Source organism: Garra rufa, chromosome 19 (assembly GCF_049309525.1).
Source record: "Garra rufa chromosome 19, GarRuf1.0, whole genome shotgun sequence".
NCBI classification, from domain to species: Eukaryota; Metazoa; Chordata; class Actinopteri; order Cypriniformes; family Cyprinidae; genus Garra; species Garra rufa.
In genome coordinates this window covers 23,015,028-23,042,772 of record NC_133379.1, presented here as the reverse complement: position 1 = coordinate 23,042,772, position 27,745 = coordinate 23,015,028, and the positions used below count along the sequence as shown (strand labels likewise).

The 27,745-nt window shown below is 36.1% G+C and overlaps 1 protein-coding gene across 6 annotated transcripts in view; it reads right to left on the bottom strand.

The window, feature by feature from the left end:
- ncam1a (neural cell adhesion molecule 1a) overlaps positions 1-27,745 on the bottom strand; it is a 293,753-nt gene that overhangs the window by 97,578 nt on the left and 168,430 nt on the right. For all 6 annotated transcript variants that reach the window (XM_073824852.1, XM_073824853.1, XM_073824854.1 and 3 more), the window contains exons 2-8: positions 12,684-12,758; positions 11,585-11,794; positions 9,003-9,146; positions 7,974-8,111; positions 6,336-6,453; positions 5,333-5,493; positions 1,970-2,112 (exon numbers count right to left, since the gene is read on the bottom strand). In XM_073824852.1, coding sequence (XP_073680953.1) covers positions 1,970-2,112; positions 5,333-5,493; positions 6,336-6,453; positions 7,974-8,111; positions 9,003-9,146; positions 11,585-11,794; positions 12,684-12,758 — 989 coding nt within the window. The remainder of the gene's footprint in view (positions 1-1,969; positions 2,113-5,332; positions 5,494-6,335; positions 6,454-7,973; positions 8,112-9,002; positions 9,147-11,584; positions 11,795-12,683; positions 12,759-27,745) is intronic.

Here is a 27,745-nt window from a genome sequence, read left to right as displayed (position 1 = left end):
CATAGCCCACCAGCAGGAGGAGGGCAACTACCGCTGGCATAAAAACCAGTGACCAGTGGCATATTCTAATAATGCATGAAGGATTTTATATAGGGATTAATTCCCACGATGCCTTGGGGATTTGATGCATATAATTAAAGTATTACTAAAAAGGATTTGAGGCTTCAGAGACTTGTTAACATGCCTGGACTTCACACCTGCCTACTGAGATCTATAGCAGGCCCAAAACCCTCTAACAATGAACTCATATTTTCCTAGCTATAAGACTGGAACAGGCTTGACATGTGGGGAGAGGGAAAGAGGAAATAAAGTTTGAAGTGCTTGGGGGCTCCCCATCAGGCTGAGAAGCAGTGAGAGCTTTTAGCAGCTGTCGATGAATTCTGATGGCTGTACTATGATGAAATATAGAATTGAGACGGGGTATTTTAGGAGGCTGTTAATTAGGTAGTGTGCTTGACTAAATCAGAGGGTTTCAGACTCCAGCAGAGCAGAGGCCAGTGGGACTGAGCACTGGTGAGCTTGCTGTACTTTATGTGAGATATAAAAGGTCTTTTACTCACAGCAATCAGGAGAAGAGCTAAAAATTTGTATTGTACTCTTTTTTTTTTGACCCCTCTAAAACAATTACTCCATCTCTTGATGGGGTGCATTAATTTTAACATTAAATGTAAAAAAAGTCTCTTCTGCTCGTCAAGCCTGCATTGATTTGATCCGAAGTACAGCAAATGCAGTAAAATTTAAAAATATTTTTACTATTTAAAGTAACAGTTTTCTATTTAAATGTATTTTAAAATGTAATTTATTCCTATGATTTCAAAGCAGGATCATTACTCCAGTCACATGACCTTTCAGAAATCATTCTAATATTCAGAAAAAGAAAAACATTTATTATTATTATTATGTTGACAACAGCTGAGTAGAATTTTATTTACAGTTTTCTTTGATGGATAGAAAGTTCAGAAGAACAGCATTTATCTGAAAAATAAATGTCTTTATCATCACTTTTGAACAATTTAAAACATCCTTGCCAAATGAAAGTATTAATTTCTGAGCAGAAGAGAATTAAAAACCAATAAAATGTTTATAAAAAAAACCAATTAAATGTTTGGGGTCCGGAAAATATTTTATAATTTTGAAAGAAATCTCAGTAACACTTTACAATAAGGTTTATTAGTTAACATTAGTTAACATGAACTAAGAATGAACAAAAACTCTACAGCATTTATTAATCTTTATTAACAAATGTATTAATTTCAACATTTACGAATGCATTAACACTATATTGTAAAGTGTCTCTTATGCTCACCAAGGTTACATTTATTTGATCACTAATACTGTACAGTAATATTGTGAAATATTACTAGAATTACTAGAAATAACTGTTTTCTATGTGAATAAAAAGCTGAATTTTCAGCAGTCTTGACAGTTTTGAATGGGAGTGAATATCAATATGGCTAATTACTGAAAATGATATTCATCAGGCCATTTATCTGCTCAGAATCTCTTATTTTAATCCAACCAAAAATCGAGCTCTCCCTTTTTAATTGAACATGATAAACGTTTGCTTTGATTCTGAAACAAGCCTCTCATCAGGCATTCCAGTACAGCTTCCATGGCTTACTAGAAACCTTTTGCCAACCATATTTAATTACTAGATATAAATGCGCAGTTGATCCAGGTGCTACTTAATAATTCCAGAGGTAAATCAACTGTTCTCTATCCTTGTTTTTCAAAAAGGACAGGTGCACATAAGAAAGTTTCAAGCGTTAGCAACAACAAGGTGTCAGTTCAAACAACTCTCTGATTGTCAAGTGACTGAAACACCCACTTAATACCATGTGGCTACGTTTTATCTAACTGTGATAGAAATAATACTGAAATTTCTACTGGCAGATCAATGCAACCAGTGTTTTCCGGCCTTTAGTATCAATCGTTTTGCCCGCGAACCCCGATCCCTCAACCTCCGCACCTGCTCATTCTCTGTGAAGACCCGCCGACCGAAGCTCCAGATGATGTTGGGGGTGGGATCACCGGTGGCTTCGCAAGTTAGCGTAATTTGCTCTTCCAATTCAGAGGCCGTCTGGTTTTCAAGGAACGTGATCTTGGGTTGCACTGTTGACACGAAAACACACAAGTACTCAAAACACAGCCTACAAACACACTCCTCGGGGAAAAGAAATAATGATTTTCCTCTATGCAATTACTGAGCCTTTATAATGGTCGTGATACCAAAACAGTGCTCTTAAGTTGATGAGATGAGAGTGCCTCACTGGCTGGGTGCATTCAATATTTAATCAACACATTGTTATATTTTATAATTCAAAAGAGGAACTTTGTTTAATGGATGAAATGGAGTAGTACTTTGATTCACTTTTATTTGCCTCCGCTCTAATCTAAGCGCTCTGAAGCAGTGCCTGAGAATGTGGCTGGAGAAAACGTACGCACTATGAGAAACATAAATATAGTGATTGCGTTTTGAACTGCGACACAATCATTTAAAATATTCATACAAAGATAATAACAATGATAAAGGACAAAAAGCATAGAATCACACTGAAACAGCAGCTCTTAGGATCAATACTGTGCGTAAAGTAGAAGCTAAGAACAAAGCTCTATGTTCACATTTAAAGGGTTTACTGAAAAAATGAAATGAAATTTGGAACAAAAATTAAGATATGTTTGATGAAATCCGACAGCTTTTTGACCCCGCATAGACAGAAATGCAACCACATTCAAGGCCCACAAAGGCCCACTAAAAAAAATGCTGGGTTCAGTCTGTTAGGTCATTTTTAATATTTTTACCCAGGTGCTAGGTAGTTTTTCTGCAGTCTAAAAAATGCAGGGTTAGTTTTTTTAACCCAAATGCTGGGTTCAGCTTCTTGGGTCATTTTATTGGGTTATTTTTAATATTTTTTACCCAAGTGCTGGGTAGTTTTTTTCCTACCCAACCGCTGGGTCGAGGCTTTTGGCTTGAATATAACAAACAGATTGTATTCGTTATTTCTAAAATGCATGTTAAATGAGTTTAAATGTATATAATATTGTAAATTATGCTGTATGCACCCAAATAAATTAAATTTGTCTTATATTTTTGTATTTTATATGGGTGTTGTTGCTTGATAATAAATGTCCATCTTTTCATTGCTGTTGCCTCTATAATTCTTTGTGTGATTTTTTTTTTTTTTTCATTTCCAGCTCATTTTAAGCCAGCAATATAATTAATAAATAAAATAAACAGTTACACACGGGTTGATAGAGGACAAACAATGTCCATGTCAAAAAACTGTCATAAAAATTTTAAGCTTGGGAGTACAGACTTAAGTTTGGCAGACTATTATTGAAGTTAAAAAAGATTTAAAAAATTGAAACAAAAAAGTTATAGAGGTATAAGTTTATGACAATGATTTATGAGCTTTTTTTTAATATAAGATATAAAATATATAACATACCACAACAAAACAACATACCCACAAAAGTTTAGCTGCATAATTTATCCAACTGACACTATAATAGACAATAATATGCATGAGAAGAAAACAAGAATAAAGCAAGCATTTGCTTTATATGCCAAACTTGAAAAAATGGCACCATCTAGCAAAAAACTTTAAGTTTGAAGCCTTGCCAACAGAATAAAAAATGAAAAATAATGGCCCTGGGATTGAAAATTGCAGTTTTAATGGTTTTCAATCAGGACATTTTTGTCTTTAAGTGCTGAGAGGAACTATTTTTTGTAGGGAAATGAGGGTTAAATATTACAATTCCAATAAAAATACACACCTGTGCCAAAATTTCTGCAGTTGGCATTAACACAGGCAAAATGATAAAAAAAATAAATAAATAAACTGAAAAAGACAAAAATGTCCATACGGTCTCACAAAGGGTTAAATAAAACAACCCAGCATGTGTTCTGTCCAATATTTACCCAGCGCTGGGTTGCCAAATAACCCAACATGGGTTGCTTTTAACCCTGCATTTTTGGAGTTTAAGGAAAGGAAAGGAAAGGGGGTGAGTGAGGCCAAGTATGGTGACCCATACAAGGAATTTGTGCTCTGCATTTAACCCATCCAAGTGCACACACACAGTAGTGAACACACACACACCGTGAACACACACCCGGAGCAGTGGGCAGCCATTGCTGCGGCGCCCGGGGAGCAGTTGGGGGATCGGTGCCTTGCTCAAGGGACTCACCTCAGTCGTGGTATTGAGGGTGGAGAGAGTGCTGTACATTCACTCCCCCCACCTACAATCCCTGCCGGACCTGAGACTCGAACCTGCAACCTTTGGGTTACAAGTCCAAATCTCTAACCATTAGGCCACGGCTGCCCCAAGTAAGAACACATACTCTTTAGTAAGAACACATACTTTTTGTGCAAAAAAAAGTCTTTATTCAACAATTTATTTTTTTTCCGTGTAAGTCTTTGGTTGCGCACAAACAGTTTTCTCATATCTTCATAAAATTAAGGTTGAACCATTGATGTCACATGAACTATTTTAATAATGTCTTTACTACATTTCTGGTTCTTGACCGTGGTAGTTGCATTGCTGTCTATGCAGGGTCAGAAAGCTCTCAGATTTCATCAAAAATATCTTAATTTGTGTTCCAAAGAAGAACAAAGTTCTTATGGGTTTGGAATGACATGAGCGTGAGTAATTAATGACAGAATTTTTGAGTGAACTATCAAGAAAAAATTGCAAAAAAAAATAAATGATACAAAATAAAAAAATATATATATATATGTATATATCTTTGAATTCACGACACATTGTATCTTAAACAAACAAAAAAGTCCTCTTTATTATTGACAGGGTCATAACGCCCTTATTTATTTACATATTTTATTTATTTATTTTTTAAAACTATTATGTACAGTATGATACTATTTAAATGCAATACTAAATGTAATAATCATAAATAATAAACCAAGATCTTTCAGTGTGAAGTTCTTAATAAGCTCCTTATTCTCCTATGACATGCTTTCTTTCTCTGTCAACAAAACCTGTGTCATTTCATTAATTTTGATTAGAATATTAACTTGTAGATTGAGTCACTCTGCGATGCTGAAAACACTACACCATGGGCCCTTCGCGTGCAGTGTAATAGATGACATAGCAAACGACACAACTTCGAAACAAGTAGCGCATGCAGTTTATATTAATTTAATAACATAGCAACATTTCACGGCTTAATAATCGCACAAGGCACTAACACGATTTTGATTTTAAACTGATAGATTGTATGGTCCTAATGGAAAGGACATTTTCCTGGTAACTCATATGTAAACACTTGTTTTCAGTTCAGCTCCGTTGGTAATGACAGAATTCTTCAACTTACCAAACACACTGAGTGAGACTTCCTCGCTCCGCTCTCCAGCCTTGTTTCTAGCGATGCACTGGTAATCTCCTTCATCAAGCTTAGTGACGTCTTTGATGGTCAACTCCGACCCGTCGTCATTCAGACTGTACTTTCCTTCAGATTCCAGCACGATATTACCTCTGTGGGGCATAGAGACAGAGAGATCGGTTTACTGTTAGGCCTTCGAGCTGTTACTTGCTCAGCAAAGTCATGAATACATGATGCCTCATCTCCACATACACCAGAAAATACAGAGTGAAAGTGTGCCTGCCCATGAAATGGATTCTTCATCCTGCAGTGCACAGCTTCTCATGATGCTGATAGTCCAGGAAGAAGCTGGAGACAAATAAGCGGATCTGCTTTGTCATCTTCGGTTTCTTGACACGTTCCTGTCTCGGAGCCAATATAAAAGCTGTAAATAATGTCTGAAGGCCATAAACATCAAGCTGATTGGCTTTTTTATTTGGGAGAATGCTGCGCGCTGTGTTTCCCTCTGACACTAAATCAGTCATGCAAAGTTTGGATCCAAATACCTGCTCTTTTTGTTTGTAACAGCAGCAATTGAGCGACATTTTCAAATGGCCCCCGTATGACAGCGCTGTCAGTAAAGGAGGGAAATAAATGAGGCTGTGGCGAACGCTCTTATCCCTCCTTCTCCCGAGGCAACCTGATGCGATCTCATCCTCTCATTCACGACTTGGTTAAAGAAGTCACTGGAGTTTTGAGGTAAAGCCATGCTGAAAGCTGCCAGCTGCCTTAGCTGCCACGGCTAACAGCAGCTGAAAGGATGAAACGGTGCCTCTGCCATTCACAGCACTTTTAGTTTACAAGCTTCAATAGCTCTGATCCCTCTCCCTCCCTGGATTCGAGAAAAAGCTTCATTTTCCCTGCAGAGATTTGGCTGAACTTTTTCAGTGCTGTTTTGGTACAGACAGATAAAGGGGCTGCTAGCAAAAAAGAGCGGGTGATGAATGACACGTACCGGGCCCACGTGACGGTTGGTTCTGGGTAGCCATCTGCGTAACAGGCCAACGTCACGGCCTGGTTGATGTCTGCAGTGGCATTAAGCTCAGTGTAGCGGGTCCTGATACTTGGCAGAACTGGGAGAAGGAGAAAAAAGCGAAGAGAACATTCTGGTAAATACTGGCTCTTTAAAGAGACAGACGACCCAAAAATGACAACACGACTCTTTTTGACTTCGTCCCAAATCTGTATGCTGTATGTTATTGTATTCTGTGGAAGTCATTGCGATTTAATGACAGTTCATAGTAACCATGTGCTCCATAAAAAAGCACATAAAACATTAAAAAAGCAGTTTTCAGAATAACGTCTCAAAAGTTTGGTCTGTTCCTCACATAAACTTATCGGTTGGCTTCAGAACTGCTGTATTATAGAAGAAAACACTTTAAATATTTCTGAAACATTCTTCTCTTAAGTTCCCCAGACAAAATAACAGCATAAGGGTTTGGAAAGACTTTAATAATTGCAGAATTTTCTTCTTTTCTATTACATGCCATAGCTAAAATACAGAGCCAAACATTCTTAGCATTTCTGTATTGTTGTCTAGTATATCTAAATATCTAATTAATCTAAATTCATCTAAAATGAATTTTTATAAACATAAACCTCACAAAATCTTTGATTTACGCTTAAATAGTTTTTTAAAACGGTTACTCAGTGAAAACAAGTCTTATTATTTATTATGAATTTCTAAAATGAATAAATTAATAACATGCAATTTTGCATCTCAAGCTAATTTTGTTTTAAAATAAGACTTCTTTGTCGGTGAAATACAGTGGTGGCCAAAATTATTAGAACACTAGTATTTTTACCAACTAAAAATGGTTTTAAGTCAGTTTTTTCTATCTTTAGCTGTAGTGTGTCAGTAGGAAATATCAGTTTACCTTTCCATTCATTTTGCCATTAACTGTAATAATCCAGTGCGATTTTTGTTTGCACAATGGCTAATGCTCTACACAGAGATCTGATCTCATGACATTAACAAACAGAAAAAATTGAGAATAAATCCAGAAGAACTGTGGCAACATCTCAAAGATGCTTCAAGAGGCCTATCTGCAAAACTGCCTGTAAAAACTATGCACAAGTGCATCTAGGGCAAAAGCTGCTTTAAATGGAAAGGATGGTCACACCAAATGTTGATTTAATTGAGTTAATAGAAGTTAATCAATAAAGAAAATCTATTTATGACATAAATTTTGACAGCATCTTCATTTTACAGCATTTTTACACAAGTGCCTAAAACTTTTAACAGTGCTGTAGCTTTGCAGGCAGGTTTCTTGAAGCATCTTGGAGATGTTGCCACAGTTCTTCTGGATTTAGTCTGTCTCAGTTTGTTCTGTTTCATCATGTCATGAGATCAGATCTCTGTGTGGAGCACTGGCTGTTGTCAGACTCCTAGTGCAAGTAAAAATCTCACTGGATTTTTACAATTAATGGCAAAATGAATCTTTGGAAATGTAAACTGACATTTCCTACTGAGACACTACAGCAAAAGATATAAATAACTGACTTAAAACAATTTTTAGCTAGTGAAAATACTAGTGTACTCCCGTGTTTATGTGAGGTAACAAAGCAGGTGGCTCTGAGATTGAGTCCTCACCGTTCACAATGACCTTGATGACCCTGAGGTCGATTTCTCCCCGAGCCATAATGCGGCCCTCGCAGGTGTAGTCACCCTCATCTGTCTTTTTGATGCCGCGGATCTGGAGGTGGTTGTTGCTCAAGATCTTGAAACGGACTGTAGGTGTGAGATAGAAACAGGGGGGAAAAAAACCGAAAGGAAGCAAAATGAGACAGTAATTACTCTTGAGTAAGATAAGGAGACCATGTTAACGAGCCTCTCATTACATGCTGGGCAGCAAAATGACTCGCTGCACATCTTCTCCCGGTATAAAATCATCTTTATGGGCTTTTCTGCAGTGCGATCTGTATTCAAGACCCACAGTAAAGGTGCATATAATATTTCAACTCCATGGAGACACAGTAAAACAGTACTGATATATTAAAAACGATGAAAAAGGCAAATTCAGCAAGATAAAGCACAGAAATGGAATTTACTTAGTGCACACTAGACAGGATACTGCCTACTATTTTTTCTACTGTTTCTCTAGCAATAGTAAGAGTAGTATGTAATGCAGACAGAGTGTTTTGTGTTGTGCTTCATCTGAACTCATAAGCCAACCAAAAGAAGAGCACAAAAGAGGTTAACGAGAGAAATGTGGAAAATGTGTTATTTACATAGAGCAGTTTGGTTTTCAAGCTCCGCTACAATTAGTGGTTTTGCAGTGAAAATTTCATCTAGCATCGGCCTGTGAGTTCATGTCTCACAGCAGAGAGCTGTGGTCACTGCTTCTTCCAGCGGTCTCTGAGGGAGGAGCCCTCCGAGGTTAAAATAGTTTCATCCAAATGAGGCTTGAACTGACAAACAAAACAGTGCAGATGAAAACAGATTGAAACTTTGAGGTCTCACAATAAACATTCAGGTGCTTCTTTGTTGCCCTTTTGATTGTCACAGTGCTAGAGAGCTCACTAGCTAGAAAATAAGATGATTTTGACAGGAACTTCTGTAAAACAAAAATATGAGTGTGACAGTAAGAATGAAAGAAGAGATCTGCTTGTAGTACTGTACCATCAGTCTCAGGCTGGATTCTGGTCTTTTTATACTTCCAGATGATAGTTGGGGGCGGCGAGCTGATGACATCACAGATGATGTCAGCGTCATCCCCCTCGTTGAACTCTTGAGGCGATGGAGCGTTTTGGAAAGTGATTTTCTCTGAAAAACACATTTGAAATGCACTTCAGTTATACAGCTACTGTAAAAATGCTTTTTTAATCTGCATTTTTGTCTTGTTTTCCAGTAAAACCTTGAGAAGCAATGTTGCATAAGATATTAAGGAATGTTTTGAGAAACAAAACATGTAAACATACTTAAAAGGATATATTTCTGAGAAAGATTAAAACTTTTCCCTCCATTGGTAAACAGTTTATTTCTGGGTTAAATAAAAACTTTAAGATAATAATTTTTTTTTAGTAAGTATCCTTGAAAGAAGTGGCATGGTGGTCAGCGGTTATTTTCTTAAGTAAATTTATTGGAATCATATATATTTAATTACAAATATAATCATTTTTTAATATATATATTTTATTAAAGAATTAAATTAGATAAGTTGTCAGCATAATAACAGCATAATTAAATGACCCCTTGTCATCCAAGATGTTCATGTCTTTCTTTCTTCAGTCGAAGAGAAATTATGTTTTTTAAAGAAAACATTTCCAGATTTTTTTCCATATAGTGGACTCTGGTGCCCCGAGTTTGAACTTCCAAAATGCAGATTAAATGCAGCTTCGAGCGATCCCAAATGCGTGTGTAAATGATCCCAGTCGAGGAAAAAGGGTCTTATCTAGCAAAATTATTATTATTATTATTTTTTATTTACAATTTATATACTTTTTAACTTCAAATGCTTGTCTTGTTTCTCTCTGCGCTGCATGAGTAGTCTGTGCATCTCTGGTTCAAAACAGAGTAGGTTGACAAACCTTCCATCTTGTTTTCTCCCTCAACTTCATCAAACATTTCAAGATCATCCTACATTGCTGCAGAAGTTCCGACCCAGTGTTTGCAAATTCAACATGCAAAGAAGATCAAACACCCTTAACAAAAAAGCTAAAACAGCAATGTAGGACGATTCTGCAGTTGAGGGATAAACTGAGATGGGAGTTTTTCGACATACCCTAACTGTCTTGAACCGGAAAAAACGTGTTCAGGCAGAGCAAGACAAGACGAGCATTAAAGTTTAAAAAGTATATACATAAAATTTCTTGTAAATAACCTTTTTTTCACTAGATAAGCCCTTTTTCCTCGGCTGGGATCATTTACAACCGTATTTGGGATCGTTTGAAGCCGCATTAAACTGCATTTTGGAAGTTCAAACTCAGGGCACCATAGAAGTCCACTGTATGGAGAAAAATCCTGAAATGTTTTGCTCAAAAAACAAAAAAAGAATAGTTCACCCAAAAATGAAAATTACCCCATGATTTATGCACCCTCAAGCCATCCTACGTGTATATGACTTTCTTGTTCAGGTGAATACAGTTACATTAAAGTTACATTAAAAAAATACCTGGCTCCTCCAAACTTTTTTAATGCCAGTGAATGTGTGTTGAGATTTTGAAACCTAAAAAAGTGTATCAATCTATCATAAAAAATACTCCACATGGATCCTGGGGTTATTAAAGGCCTTTTGAGGTAAAGTAGTGCATCAAAATATACAAATTTAAAACGTTATATCGCAAATATATATCGAAATCCTCTAACAAACGTCTTTTTCTGTACAATCCTCATTTTGTACTTTTATTTTGCTCATTCCTCTGCACTTCCACTTTCATCACTTCTCACTGGAGCTTACACTACACCTACGTCCAATGTCATCCGCTGGAACGCCACTCTCTCATAAACACGAGATTACGGTTTGTAAGGATTTAAATATGGATATTTTTCATACACAAACACATTGATTCATTTCAATAGGCCTTTATTATCCCCTCAGAGCCGTGTGGAGTACTTTTTTTATGATGAATGGATGCACTTTATTGGACTTCAAAATCTCAACACCCATTCACTGCCATTATAAATCTGGGAAAAGCCAGAACATTTTTTAATATAACTCCGATTGTATTCGTCTAAAAGAAGAAAGTCATATAAACCTAGGATGGCTTGAGGGTGAATAAATCATGGGGTATTTTTCAGTTTTGGGTAAACTATCCCTTTAATAAAGCACTAAAAATTTGGGGCATATAGCGCCGTTGCGCTCCGGGCGCCCCGTGTTTGAATCCTGACTCGAGGACCTTTCCCGATCCCGCCTCTTTTCTTTGCTTCCTGTCAACTCTAGTCTGTCCTATCAAAATAAACGAAAAAATGCCAAAACATAAATCTTAAAAAAAAGAAAAATTGGCCTTGAGATAATCATTCTATTATATAAAGTAGTCCATTAGCAACAGTCTTTATGCCACATGCGTGGTTGATGTTTAAAACTGATGTGCATCAACCTTGCACATGAACCTTGCAAATGAAAATGCTTTCATTATTAGTGTACAGTTGTTTTGTTATTAAATGTTGTGGTAAATGTCAGATGATTCTATTGTGCTTGGGGGTTACAGTTGGGCCCAATGCAAGTTGATTTCTCATGATTTCTAGAAAAGGAAAGCACTTACGGAAAATTTTCACGATGACAGTGCCCTGAGATTCTTTATCCCCGCTTTTTGCCACACACTTATACATGCCCGCATGGTCGATGTTGGCATTGTAGATTGTGAGCGTCGACGAGGACTCGTCATTCTTGCTGACACTGATGTCTGGTCTGCCTGGCAGGAGCTTCTCCCCATTGGGTGCAAACCAGTCTATGTCCTTAGCATCCCCAACAACTGACAAACAGACAGACAGATAGAGTGAAAACACTGTGGCAGACCATCAGCTTATTAGCTATTTAATAACTGATATGGAAAAATATAATAAAACAATAGTAATAAACATGAACTAAAACAGATTTAGCTACTTTTTCTATGATTTTATTATATATGTAACAAGTAAATGTATGATTAAACCACATAATTAGAGGAAGAATTATTTAAACTCAACAATTCATAAGTCAAAGCTATTTCTAATTCTGTAATGCTCATAAGTCACAAGACAAGTAGGACTCATAAAACTATTTATCTAAGGAAATGCTCTTTAGAAATAAAAAGCACAATAAGAAAAGCAACGTTAACAACGTTGCTTAATTTTATATCTGCAACTAAAATATTCATAATATATTCACAGTGTTTAATGTATTCTTCAGTGCTACTCAAGGACACATTGAAGGCAGTTAAAGTGCAGTAAAATATTTTCATACATTTCAATAAAACAAAAAAGTGAAATAATATAGCTCTAAATAAGTCACATTTTATCATTTTCGCCCCATTTGATGAGCCCTCTGAATATTTCAGGTGTTAGTCATTTATAATAGAAGTTGTTTTTGCTTTTCATCTACCGCCATTCCTTAACATTACATTTCTCTCAGCTGGATCAAAAACCAAGGACTACAATTCACACACTGATTTACTGGAAAAGTCAGGCAGGTCAATGAATTTACCTGCTGTAAATAAGCACATCAAAGCTTTAGCCAACCTTGCCCACCCATTAGAATGTAAGGGCTCGTTTAAATGCATTGAACAGAGCTGTGAGAGCAGGTTTGAAATCAAAAGCACTTCGTGAAGGTTAAATGTGACGTGACCCCCAATTTGTTTCATCACGGGAGGGTCATCTTCCTACCTTCACACAAAAAGAATTTGGACTCTCCCACGCTGATCTCTCCCTGGGCCGGAGTGATTTCCACTTGCAAGGCAGCTGGAGGAGAGAGAGACAGAGAGAAATCCATATTTCAGAAATAACCCACAAGGATACGATGGACAAATCCAACAAGGGAAGTAGAAAACTATCTGTTTTCAAAAACTAGTTAGTCCACTGGCTGAATGATTAATCAAAAGTCATTTCTTATTATGTCAGAGATATTTTTGGTGCAGTTTTCCATTTCTATATCAGGGACGAATCCTTGGAATGAATGATTGTAACTTCATAAATGCATTAAATTTACAAATGCCTGCAAAAAGAGAAAGAGTCTACAATATCTAGCAGAATGTTGAAAACAAAAATTGAAAAATGTGCACTACTTTTTTTTCATTTTTTTTTTTTTAATGTTGCAGCCTTAGGATAAACTGCTTTAAATTATATTCTTCCCCCCACAGCCTGGCCATCTAACTACCAGCTTAAACCAGCTAAGACCAGCCAACCAGCCTGGTTTTAGCTGTTATTTTCAGCAGGGCAGTCCATACACTATTACAACAAAGCAAAAACAGAATTGTAACAACTTCGTAAATGTATTAAAAAACAAAACAAAAAAAAACCCTGAAATAAATACATTGCATAAGTATTCATACCCTTAACTCAGTACTTAGCTGAAGCACCTTTACATTCTCATGTCTTTTTTATGATGTGACAAGCTTTGCACATCAGCATTTGGCAGTTATCTGCCATTCTTTCTCTTTCCTGTTCCCCTTTGAAGCTCTGTTAGGTTGGATGGGGACAGACACACATTTTCAGGTTTCTCCAGAAATGTTTGATTGGGTTCAAGCCCAGGCTCTGGCTGGACCACTGAAGGACATTCACAGAGTTGTCTATAAGCCACTCCTGCTGTGTGCTTTGGCTCATTGCCCTGTTGGAATGTGAACCTTCTGCCCAGTCTGAGGTTCTGGATACTCTGGAATGGGTTTTCATTAATGCCTTCTCTATATTTTGCTGTGCTGAGCTTTTCTTCTACTCTGACGACTCCCTCAGTCCTTGCTACTAAAAACAGCCCCACAGCATGATGCTGCTACCACGTCACTTTAGTTTTGGGATGGTACTCTTCAGATGGTGAGCAGTGCCTGGTTTGCTCTATACATGATGCTTGGAATTGAGATTCATCAGACCAAAAAATCTTGTTTCTCACAGTGTGAGGGTCCTTCAGATGCAAATTTCGCAAATTCCAAGTGTGTTTTTATGCGTCTTTACTGAGGAGAGGATTGAGTCTTGCCACAGTGCCATTAAGCCCAGATCGATGGAGAGTTGCAGTGATGTTTGTCCTTCTGTGGGTTTCTCCTATCTCCACATATAATCACAGAGCTGAACTAGAGTTACCATCAGGATCTTGGTCACCACTCTAACCTAAGCCCTTCTCTATCTGAACTCTTCCCCAGATCCGTGGCTCAGTTTTTTTTTCTAACCTTAGGGCTTTGTTTTTTGCTCAGATACATTTTCAGCTGTTAGACCTTTTTATTAAGATGTTTGTCTTTTCAAATCATACCCATTCAATTGAATTTGCCACAGGTGAACTCCCCTCGAAGTCTGTTAACCTCTACAAGCAACATGAATGCCTAAAATTTCTAAATTTCAACTGTCCCAGATAAGGGTATGAATACTTATGCAATGGAATCATTTCAGTTTTTATTTTATTAAATTGGCAAAGATGTTGAAAACCTATTTTTTGCTTTGCCATTATGGTGTATGGAGTGTAGAATGATGTGGGAGCAACATAACAAAATGAAAAATTAAGGAGTATGAATACTTTCGCAAGACTTTTTTAGGCCTGGAAATCACAATTTTAAAATTCCCCTGATATTTGGTGAGAATCCTTAACTACTGTAATTGGTTATCATCCATCATGACCCATTCCTAAATTACACCCGTACACACTTCTACATGTTCCTCCTACACGCCCCAACCGAAGCAATTCAGCAAAAAAAAAAAAAAAAAAAAAGCCTTTCTTTGTTATCTAATTACTAAGGTAGTTTACATAAAATCACAGTTTCTGTCTTGAAGCTAAAAAGAGAAGCATATGCTGTACATCCCCAGTGACTGGGCCTGCCAACCAATTAAAACGCACTCCTGGGAAGGATGTTGTCAGTGGGTGTACGAGGAGCACAAGGCCGTGCATTTTTGGACCTCAAGATAACAACACGTCAATAGCGCTGGCTCTTTTCCAGTTCTGTTAATGTGGCAGGAGGAGATGAGTATTTACCGCGGTACAGAAACGGCTGTGCGGGGTGTTGGTGTACAAGAGCAATGTGCAGCAAACCGTAACCATGGTAACCCCAAGTACTGTCACAAGCGCTTATTGAAAACCCTCAGTGTTAGGCAGGCTGATTCTCGGACTAAATATGACAATTAGGGTTCGGCACTATCAGAAACACGGTGAATTATAGGCCTCTCGCAAACTTATTTTCCACCCACAATTACCTGGGGGTTCTGAACTACACTGATGTTTCATAATGGCACCTTAAGCTTCAATTTTCCAGTTTAATGGAAGGCACCTGATGGAGCTCCCTGAACATTTTCTTTCGTGTGCAGTTGGGGAGCGTAATGCTGTAAATGATAGCATATTAGTTTCCCGATATGAGGCTAATACATTTCATCTTCCTGCATCAACTGCGGTGAATGAGATGAGCCCAGGCAGCAAGCGGCTGTTAACTCCACGAGCGATGGATGCCATCACATTGCAAGGAAAAGAGATGAAGACAAGCCAATCTATCTCAAAGGTGAAACTGTACCTGCTGAAAAACAACATCGCATTGTTTCTTTTCAGAAAAATCACTGCAGGCAGTGTCATTGAGCTTGTCAATCATAAACACCATAATGTGTCAAGAAATTACAGGAATGCTTTGTTTCCTAATGTTTGTGACAAGAGAGGAATTGATCTAGAACCAAACCACATGAGGCAGATCTATACACAGCAGCATTCTGCAACTCAGAGCTTGTTTATACACACTGTAATCATGGGGAATTAGAAAAAGGCTTCATTCAACAAGTCAAATTTACCCAAAGATCTCAACACTTGATACTTGGTAACCCGTAACAGTCTGAAAAGGCTAACTAAGAGAGTGGGAACTTCTAAACTTAACTAAACTCACATAAGTGTCAATTCTTCGACATAAATAAGCTTTCCATTGATGTATGGTTTGTTAGGATAGGACAATATTTGGCCGAGATACAACTATTTGAATATCTGGAATCTGAGGTTGCAAAAACATCAAAATATTGAGAAAATCGCCTTTAATGTTGTCCAAATGAAGTTCTTAGCAAAGCATATTACTAATCAAATGTAAGTTTTGATATATTTATGATAGGAAATTACAAAATATCTTAATGGAACATAATAACATAATATCCTAATGATTTTTTGGCATAAAAGAAAAATCAATCATTTTGACCCATACAATGTATTTTTGGCTATTGCTACAAATAGCCAAATAGCCGTGCTACTTAAAGGAACACTCCATTTTTTTTGGAAATAGGCTCATTCTCCAACTCCCCCCGAGTTAATAAGTTGATTTTTACCGTTTTGAAATCCATTCAGTCGTTCTCCTGTTCTGGCGATATCACTTTTAGCATAGCTTAGCATAGATCATTGAATCCCATTAGACCAATAGCATCGCGTTCAAAAATGACCAACGAGTTTCCATATTTGTTGTATTTAAAACTTGACTCTTCTGTAGTTATATCGTGTACTAAGACCGGTGGAAATGCAAAGCTGCGAGTTACTAGGCTGATAAGATTAGGAACTACACTCCCATTCCGGCGTAATAGTCAAGGAAGTTTGCTGCCGTATGGCTGAAGCAGGCGGAGTATTATCAGAAATGAGTTTCCAGCTAGTTTAGCATTTGCACATGTGCTGCGTGGTATTACTGCTCCTGCTTCGGCCATATTACGGCAGCAAACTTCCTTGACTATTACACCGGAATGGGAGTGTAGTTCCTAATCTTATCAGCCTAGTAACTCGCAGCTTTGCATTTCCACCGGTCTTAGTACACGATATAACTACAGAAGAGTCAAGTTTTAAATAGGAGAAATATCGAAACTCGTTGGTCATTTTTGAACGCGATGCTATTGGTCTAATAGGATTCAATGATCTATGCTAAGCTATGCTAAAAGTGATATCGCCAGAACAGGAGAATGGCTGAATGGATTTCAAAACGGTAAAACTCAACTTATTAACTCGGGGGGAGTTGGAAAATGAGCCTATTTCCAAAAAAAGTGGAGTGTTCCTTTAAGACAGGTTTTGTGGTCCAGGGTCACCTATGTATGTGTATGCAGCCTTTTTGACCATACTGTAAGAAAAAATTGAATAGTACTGTATATGTATACTGTATATTCTTAAAGGGATAGTTCACTAAAAAATTCAAATTACCCCATAATTTACTCACCCTCAAGCTATTCTAGGTGTATGTGACTTTCTTCTTTCAGACGAATACAAACAGTTATATTAAAAAATGTCCTGGCTCTTCCAAGCTTTATAATGGCAATGAAGGGCTGTTAAGATTTTGAAGTCCAATAAAGTGCATCCATCTTTAAAAAAAAAGTGCTCCACTCGGCTCCGGGGGGTTAATAAAGGCCTTCTGAAGTGAATCGATGTGTTTGTGTATTTAAAACTTTAGAGAGTGGCATTCCAGCGGATGAGGTAGGATTTAGGCACAGAGTAAGCTCTGGTGAGAATATGCTAGTTTAGGCTTATATCAAAATCCTACAACATTTTTCTTTACCAATTCTTTGTTTTGTACTTACATTTCTCACACGTGTACAACAGATAACGGAAGCTAGAGATTATGGTTTATAAAGTTTTAAATATGGATATTTTTCGTACACAAATGCATCAATTCGCTTCAGGAGGCCTTTATTAGGAGGCCTCTATGTGGAGTACTTTTTATGATGGATGGATGCACTTTATTGGACTTCAAAATCTCAGCAGCCATTCAGTGCCATGGAAGAGCCAGGACATTCTTAATATAACTCTGACTGTATTTGTTTAAAAAAAGAAAGTCATATACACCTAGGATGGCTTGAGGGTGATTAAATCATGGGGTCATTTTTTATTTTGGGTGAACTATACCTTTAATACGTAAGTCAGGCTTTAAATGAAACATGGTAGTTCGGTAGAACAAGGACAATGCCGGACAATATCAACAAAAAACATCCGCTAACCTCAACAACCTTGAACACAGACCTACAGCCCAGTACTTCATCATTAAGCTTCAAGATACAAAGTGTCATATGTGGTGATGTGAGAATGTGAGGAAGTACACACACACAAAAAGTATTTGCTCTAGTATTTGCAGTCAAGCAAAGAACATCCCTATTTGTTTGTGTCTGTATATAAAATTCAACAAGAGATATTCGTTGACGTTAAAGTACTGTGGGAGGAAACAGTGGTTCTGTCTTGTTTGCTCAAAATGAATTTCCAGACAGGCTCTTACACTTTCAGCACAAATCGAAAGAGGAAAAAATATCTTCAAAACCAAATCAAGTCTTAAGTGCGCACATCCAGCCAACCAGCTATATTACTTGGTCCCTGAGCTCGAAAAGCCTCCGTGTGTACTTAATCTGAGTAAAATATTGTAATCCAATATCCTGATCCACGCATTGTGTAAAAAAGAAAAAAAAAAAAACACACAGCAGAGAAAAGGCCAGAATATTAAATTTGCCCACGACTTAAGTTGTTTGTTCACTGAAAGCATTTCCGCCTAAGAAATAGTTCAATTTCCACTCGAAAACACCAGAGTGGCTCGAACAACTCAACTAAATAAATAAACGCGGACCATGAGAAATCCGGTACTGCGATGATATTGTTATTTGAACTTCTCTGACTTGGTAATGCAGTCTTGAGGCTGTATACTGAATGAAGCCAAATGTTTGGACTCCATGGTTAGCGAGTGTCAATACAGCAAAAGTGCAGCGCGGTGTCCTTGCTGAGAGCACAAGGGAGGCAAATGAACACGTAAAACACAATAGGACGGCAAATCGATAAGCCTAATTACAAAATAAATCCGAAACAGCTCAGCCTTATAGGTGGCAACTCGCTGTGCTGCCAGCACGTTCCTCTAGCATGCTTCATACGCTTTTACTCTTAATCTTCATTCCTACTGAAGAGATAACAGCAGGCTGCTTGGCAAATCAGCATATCATATGATGGATAGCATATAGCACCATAACAATACGAATGCACAAATGAGGAGAGTTAATATGCTAAAACTCTGAGGAAACTGTCAGTGTTTGCTAGCATAGCCTGCCATAGCCAAGCTGCTGCCATTGACATGAATGGGAATGCTAATGAATAGCTTTCTACATGTTTTATGAGTGCAAAGAGAAGACAGAAAGAGCTTGAAATTTCTAATTCTACACACAATGAGCTCTAGCACGCTTACAAAGACATACTACATTGTATATCTACATCCAATCCTATTTCTCCTTGACGTAACGGTCATATATTTTTGCTAGTAAAATCCCGCATACATTAGATGTCAGGTTTTTTATGAAATGTATGTATTAGTCTTTGACGGTTAATGAAAACAGCTCTGCATTTTCCCAAGTTCATTGATGTGTTACCAATCCATGTGTTTACGTCTGACACAAAGCTACATCCTCTGCATTAAATCACTATATTCATGCAAATACGCAGCTGCGGCAATTCATCTCCGTACTCTGGTGAAACATGCCATCAAACTGGCGTGATGGTGTATTAATCCTTGTGTAACGGAGGCAGAGATACTGATGTTGGCAAAACACACGACTATTAATCACTGAGGCTTCGCGAAGCCTTCGAGGAGATGAGCTGTCCCTGCGTTGACGTGTGCCTGACGTTGGGTGTCAGCTTAAATTTTTGTGGGCCAGATTAAAGAGATTCTCCCACTGACAAACTTTCCTGACGGCAAGTTTATTTTTACCATTCTGTGGCAGGAATAAGGTGCTTTGAAATGCAGCGTCAGACGGGCTATGAAGGGAAGATGAAAGAGCATGGGCAAACTCTGATATGTACAATGTCATTCCTTCGCAGATTTAAGGCTAACTCAAACACGTTCACACACACACACACACACACACACACACACACACACACACACACACACACACACACACACACACACCTGGTACAAAGCATGGAGTTGCTGAGTTCCACCTTGACATATTTCATGATTTTATCTGACATGCTTAGCTGAGGTGCTTGGAACACAAATCTACTTCTCCATTCAGGTTTGTTCTTGGGTTGTCAGTGATTAATGATTTGGTAATGTTCATAAATTATGGGTAGACACCTTTTAAGTGTCTGGTTTAACCTCGACACGTCCCTAAGCTTATCTTCAGTTAAACGGGCCGATCAACGTGACAGCAACATAATCAAAATTAACCATTTAATCATATCAAATGCCACATAGCCGAGTAACAATTTCCCTTTATGAACTGATTCTTTTAATGAATCATTCAAAAAGGTACACACCTGGTTGAACTCGCTGAATGAAATATACTAAAAAAATGCATTTTTAAATAACAGATAAACATTTAAAAGAGTTTTTTTTTTTTTGCAATCAATAATTTTCTAATTGAAAAGAATATAAAATAAAAATTATTCCAGTGATGGCAAAGCTGACTTTCAAAGCAGTCTTCAGTGTCACATGATCCTTCAAAAAAAAATCATTCTAATTGGCTGATTTGGTGCTCATTAAATATTTCTTATTATAATGTTGAAACGTAATATTTTGGTGGAAACTGTGATGCATCTTTTTCAGGATTCATTGATGAATAGAGAGTTAACAAAAGAGAGAGAATATAGACAGAACAAAATTTATTAGAATATTTTTGTAACATTATAAATATATTTATTGTCACTTTTTATCAATTTAATATGGAAGCCTATTTCCCTCACATAATTAAAAAACAAACAAACAAGAAAAGGTAATTTCTACTTTTTAACCTCACAATCTTGCAATTCTGACTTTTTCCCTCAAAATTGTGAGATATAAACTCGCAATTGCAAGATTAAAACTTACAATTCTGACTTTTTTTTCTCGCAATTGTGGGTTTGTATCTGACACTTCTGACTTTTTCCTCAGAATTGTAAGATATAAACTTGCAATTCTCAAAATTAAACAATTCTGAGAAATTAGGTCAGAATAGTAAGATATAAACTTGCAATTGTGAGGTATAAAGTCAGGATTGCGAGATATAAAGTCACAATTTCTACTTTTTTTCTCAGAATTGCGAGATATAAACTCACAATTGCAAGATACAAACTTGCAATTCTGACTTTTTTCCTCAGAATTGTGAGATTTAAACTTGCAATTCTCAGAAATAAACAATTCTGAGAAATAAAGTCAGAATTGTGAGATATAAACTTGCAATTGTGAGTTATAAAGTAAGAATTTGCAAGATATAAAGTCACAATTCTGACTTTTTCTCAGAATTGCATGAAATAAACTCACAATTGCGAGAAATAAAGTCAGAATGGCAAGATAAAAACTCACAGCTCTGACTTTTTTCCTCAGAATTGTGAGATTTAAACTAGCAATTCTCAGAAATAAACAGTTCTGAGAAATAAAGTCAGAATTGCAAGATATAAGGCTGCGATTGAGAGATATAAAATCACAATTCTGATTTTTTCCCCCTCAGAATTGTGTGATACAAACTCACAATTGTGAGTATAAAAATAAAGTCAGATTTGCAAGATAAGTCACAATTACCTTTTTTTTTTTTTTTTTTTATCCATGGCAGAAATGGGCTTCCATAATTTAATGCATATTTGCTGAGTATATAAAAAAAATCGTAAAAAACGTAACCGACCCAAACTTTTGAATGACAACATATATTATAATTCGCCAAAATAAATGTAAATGCATATTTCTTATGACATGTTGTCAAACATGACCACTTTTTGTGCTTATCCATGTCTGAGAACTTCTGTGGTGAACTACGTTTGTGAGCATGAACTGTTATTCCTTCTGATACAGTAAAGCATGCGTGGTTAACTTGAGGTTGGCAGTAAATGAGACATAGGAACTCAACGGAGAACAGCTGCTTCAGCTTAATATTTCACATCTTCTTACCCAACCCAGCCAAAGAAGGGAACCAGCATCTCTGGGGTCTCACATCAACTTTGAACTCCAAAAACTTCATGCACCACCCTCGGCTAGTTACTATGGAAACTGGAGGGCCTGGGATGCCCTCTAGGTGGAACTTTTCCAGCAGATGCCAACACAGAGGGCGTTCGGGGTGAGAGAAAGTTATTGGATGGCCTCATTACCACGCTGATCATCCGGTCCGTTTGCGCCGACTATTCCAGTTCCAGTATTTGTCCCAGTTCATGCATGCATGATATGCAAAGGATGCAGTGTTAACTTTCCGTCTTCAGGCAAGAAAAAAAAAAAAAGACTAACAAGCTGCGGTAATGACTCGGTAGTGGTTACACTGTTTCACACGGACAAAAAAAAAAAAAAAAGATGTGAAAACTCCTATTAACTTAAGAGCTTGTACTATTTTTATTTTTTAAAGCAAAACTGACTTGAAGGCAATTACAAAAAGTAATAACAGCTTAGGGAAAAGAGGCATAGCCAACTGTTTTTCTGTTTTCTCAAGGTTACACAGCACCATATTGTAAGAACAGATGGTAGAATAGCTCTGAGGTTCTATTTTAACACTCTGTGATCCAGAGAAATTCAGGAACGAAGTGACTATCATTAACCTCCCACTTTCCCAATATTTAGGGCAGTCCTTCAAAGTAAAAAAAAAAAATCATCAACTTCCTTGCGCCAACTTATTAAGAGCAACAAGAATGAACAACAACAGCAGCTCCGTTCAAATAACAATTACGAACGCCCACAACTTACCCTGGCACCATCCAAACTATTTTCAGAAGCTCATCCCGAATAATTAATCCCTGAATCAAAGCAGAAGCGCCGAACGTAAAGCAAACCGTTGACAGAATTTACAATCTGTTAGAGAGGTCCACACCACCAACAGATGGGCATTAACGCCGATTAAAGAGACGTGTGAGACAGACAATTGAATAAACAAAGCGTTGGACATGAAACTAATTATTTGAGATGTTATGCTTCACTTTGAGAAGTTCACAAGTGTTGATGGGAAAGCTTATATATATAATGCCACAATTTATAAAGCTAATAGGATTAGAGACGTTCACACACGAACCCAAGCAAACAGCGCAAATCCAACATCTACAGATGTTGACAAAAGAAACAACATGTATAATCCACACTTAAGGATGCTCTATTTATATCTAAGAGGGCTACACGATACATATCAAATCTCTTCTTTTGGGAAGATTTTCTGTGTTTATCCTGGGATCAAATGCGACTACACCAGAGGGCAGCATAAATAAAACAGCTGTGATCTAGAAAAATAAGTACTGCCGACCTTCGCCTCAGAAGTATGTGTAAATGCTCTGCCAGAGGTGATGGCAGACTACAAAGCAGCAACCAAAGTGCATGACTGAAGAACAACAGCAAAGAATCCATCTCAAGGACCATGAAGCAAGATAAAGCCGTCTGTGTTACTGACCTGCTGCTCCCACTTAAAGATTGGCTTTGATACATTTGAGCTGTATAAGTATACAAGTATTTATAAGTATTTATACCCTTTTCTGGGACACCTTCGAAATTTAGCTCAGGGGCATTCATATTGCTTCTAGATATTACTACACTTCGAGTAGAGTTAAACTGTGGCAAATTCATTTGAATGAGTATGATTAAAGTGACGATTCTCTGTCAACCAATCAACGCTCTGCAGTGAGTCTAGCTCCACCCTTTAGTACCGTTCCACTGTGCTAGGTACCACAACGGAAGGGTACCCAAAAAGTGGTACGGTACAGTTCGGCATTTTGGTACCATTCACAACTTTTGATAGTGGAAACGCAAATAAATGCGTATCGTTCCGTACCGTACCGTACCGTACCGCTCAGTGGAAACGAGGCATTAGAAAGGCACACACCTCTCAGAAAAGGTCTAACAGCTGAAAATGCATATCAGAGCAAGAACCAAGTCCTGAGGTCAAGATAACTGCCTGTAGAGCTCAGTGACAGACTTGCGTTAAGGCAATGATCTAGGGAAGAGTTCAGAAAAAAATCGGATGCATTGAAAGTTCACAGAAGCATGTAGCCTCCATTATCCATAATGGAAGACGGTTAGAACAACTAGGACTCTAGAAAATGTCTGCCAGCCCCCATCCAAGCTGACAGAGCTTAAGAGGTGAAAAGGTGAGGCAAAAAATGGCAGATAATTGCCAAATGCAGATGTGCAAAGCTTGTCACATCATACCCAAAAAGACTTGAGGCTGTAAAGGTGCTTCAACTATGTACTGAGTTAAGGGTATGAATACTTATGCAATGTACTTATTTCAGTGTTTTATTTTTAATAAATGTGTAAAATTTGCAAATCTGGTCATTGCTTTGTCATTATTATAGTGTATGGAGTGTAAATTGATGTGGGGGAAAACTAATTTAAAGCAGTTTAACATAATGCTGCAACAAAACAAAATGTAAAAAAATGAAGGGGTATGAATACTTTTGCAAGGCACTGTATATATTTTTTAACCACAAATGCTCATATTCGACTAGCTCTGCGTCCATATCTTCACTCATTACGTATACACATTGGGAAGGTCACGCGTGACGTAAGTCGAAGTACCGACCTAGTGTTTACAAAGCGAACGTGCAAAGAAAGTCAAAAGGCCTTTACAAAAATGGTAAAACAGCGATGTTGGACGATTTTGAAGTGGGAGGAGAAAATGAGATGGAGATTTTTGCCCTACCTCACCTTTTCAATCCGGAGTGCACAGATAAAGAACCAACTGTGCATGACTTTTCCAATGTGATTACACGTTTATTAAATCGTTGATGCACAACTGCAGAGCTAGTGTAAGATGAGCATTTGTGGGTAAAAGGTAAAAAGTATATATATATATATATATATATATATATATATATATATATATATATATATATTTTTTTTTTTTTTTTTTAGAAAATGGCCAATCGTTTTGCTAGATAAGACCCTTATTCTTTGGCTGGGACCATGTAGAGTCCTTTGAAGCTGAACCAAAACTGTAATTTAGACCTTCAACCCATTGATCCCCACTGAAGTCCACTATATGGAGAAAAATGACGAAAAAATGAAGAAATGATGAAAAATTCTGAAATGATTTCCTCAGAAAACTTAATTTCTTTTCGACTATAAAAAGAAAGACATGAACATCTCGGATGACATGTCCTTTAAGGACAAGGATGTCAAATTTCTAGCAGATGAAATATTTCAGAGCTTGGCATAACAAGAAAAATGTGTTTATTATGAAAACGCTCATGGAGATATACAATTGTATTAATTTGCATGACTTTTCCATGTCCAGAAATCATACTTTTATAATGAAGCTTCCTTATGGATCCAGGTTTTTTAACACAGTGACAGTGAAGAAATACCTTGATACGGAGTTGGCTTATTTTGTCATATTTTATACAATTTTAAGTCATATTAAGGCCATTTTGAAAGTTTGCTTGAAAGGCCTCCTGGTTGAGAAGCACTGCTTTAGAATGAAACTCTATTTGTTTGTATCTTGGTGTCTGAAAGCTAACCCTTTCATTTTAAACCAAGCTAAAGCAGTTAGCAAGTTGTTTTTATTCAACAGGTCAAAAGAAGTCCTATAAAGCGAATCCACCCATCACTCAGAAGTGACAAACGCAGATGTGCAAGTGGAGCGATCAAAACAAAACAATGGTCACGAATTAGAAGTACAAAACGAGGATTTGTAAAGAAGAATGTCAGAGGATTTCGATATAAGCCAAGAGGGGACTGGTTTTCCTTTGCCAAAGTAAGGAAACTCCTGTAAACAAACTCACAGGTGCATGCACACCACATACGTCCAACGTCATTTGCCCGGAGCTGCATTGAGGTTATCATCTCGACAAAACCATCAGCACTTGTTAGTGTTATTTGTCAGTTAGCAGTTATAAGTTAGCATCAGCACACGTATACCATTGCAATGAGTGGCTACTGCCACCATCATAATAACTGTGAGTGTGGAGTGAAATGTGTTTTTTAATCATGGCACGTCTTGGGGAAGATAAATTAGACCACTCGCTCGGAGGCTGCCACAACGTGTGACTAAGACAAATTCAAATGACTTGAATATCCCTTGCCAAAAACAAGTTCATTTCATTTACATATGTTATTACCTTTAATGGTGCAGATGCCTGGCGGTCTGCGGTGTCAGCTCGAAACTGGAGGAGGCACCCTCCCACCACGCAGACGGAGCATTGCCTGCAGGATACTAATTGTGCTTAATGCAGATATGGGTGACTAAACAGCAGAGAGATAGAACTCGCTCTCTGACTGGCGATCACACATATGAATGACAAGGCAGAAATGCCATCTCCCTCAGTCTCTGCAGCAGTTTACCCAGAGAAATGTAATACATGTGTGTATTTGGATTTATGAATGAATAATAAAAAAAAACTTAAACTAAAACTTAACTTTTATTTACTTACTGATTTTGACTTTAAAACAACTAAAATTATGTTAATTATAATAATTGTTATATTTTTAATTACATGTTTAATAATAACCATTATTATTTTATAACTGATGTTGTTTAAAGAACAAAACTAAAGTGAGAAAAAATAAATACATGTTATTTCAGTTTATTATCTATTAATATGAATAATGAATAAATAATAAGAAAAGAATAAAGACAACAGCAATATGTTTTTACTTAATTAGAATTATTAATATTAATATAAAATATTATTATTATTAATATAATTATATATTAATTTTAAATAAACAATGATTGTGTTAATAATAATAATAATTATTATTATTTTAGTCATTTTAAATAAAAAATAATAATCATGTTAATAATAATAGAAAATAAAATATGATAATAATAATTATGTTAACAATAATAATAACTATTATTATTATACAATTATAAATAATAATAATAATAATAATGGTAATAATATAGTTAATAATAATATATTAATTATAAATAACAACAATAATAATAACTTTTATTATTATTATTACTACATTTATTATAAATAGTAATAATGATATCAATAATAATGATAAATAATTATGTTAATAATGATAATAATAATAATATAATTTAAAATAATAATAACTATTATTATTATATTAATTATAAATAGTAATAACGTTGTTAATAATAATTATAAATAATTATGTAAATAATAATGCTTCTAATTATTATTATTATTATTATCATAAATAAATAATCACGTTAATTGTTAATGATGTAATGATGTTAATAATAATAATGATAATAATAATAATAATAATAATAATAATAATAACGGATAACTATTATTATTTCTTTTTAATTATAAATAAATGATAACAATTATGTTAATAATAATAAAAAGAAAATAATAATAGTAACTATTATTATATTCATTAAAATAAATAAATAATAACAATATTTATTATTTTAATTATCAATAAGTAACAATAACTGTTAATAATAATCAAAATAAAAATTATATTGTTTTTGTTATTTGTTATAACAATGTTATCATTTGATGTCACATTTGATGTTGTTTAAAAGAAAAAAGACAATTCTTTATACTAACATTTTTTTAAGAAACCACAACATTTTTACTTAATTATTTTCTAAATTCTACAAAAATAAAATAATGAAAATAAAAATAATTCCACATGTCTAAAATTTAAACACGGAGTATATACCATTAATCATTTTAAATTCTAAATACAAATTTTGACGCCAACATTACAACGTACAGTGTGAAAAAATTATATATTTTTAAGATTTGCTAAAGATTTCATTTTTTATTTTCAAATTAAATGAAAAAAAAAATTATATTTATTTTGATATCTGTGTTTTATATTTAATTTATTTAAATTAAGGCCATTTTGAAAGTGGAAATTCACAGTGAAATATTACGCTCTTCCAGTGTAACAAATACACAGCCCACCTCAGTCAGT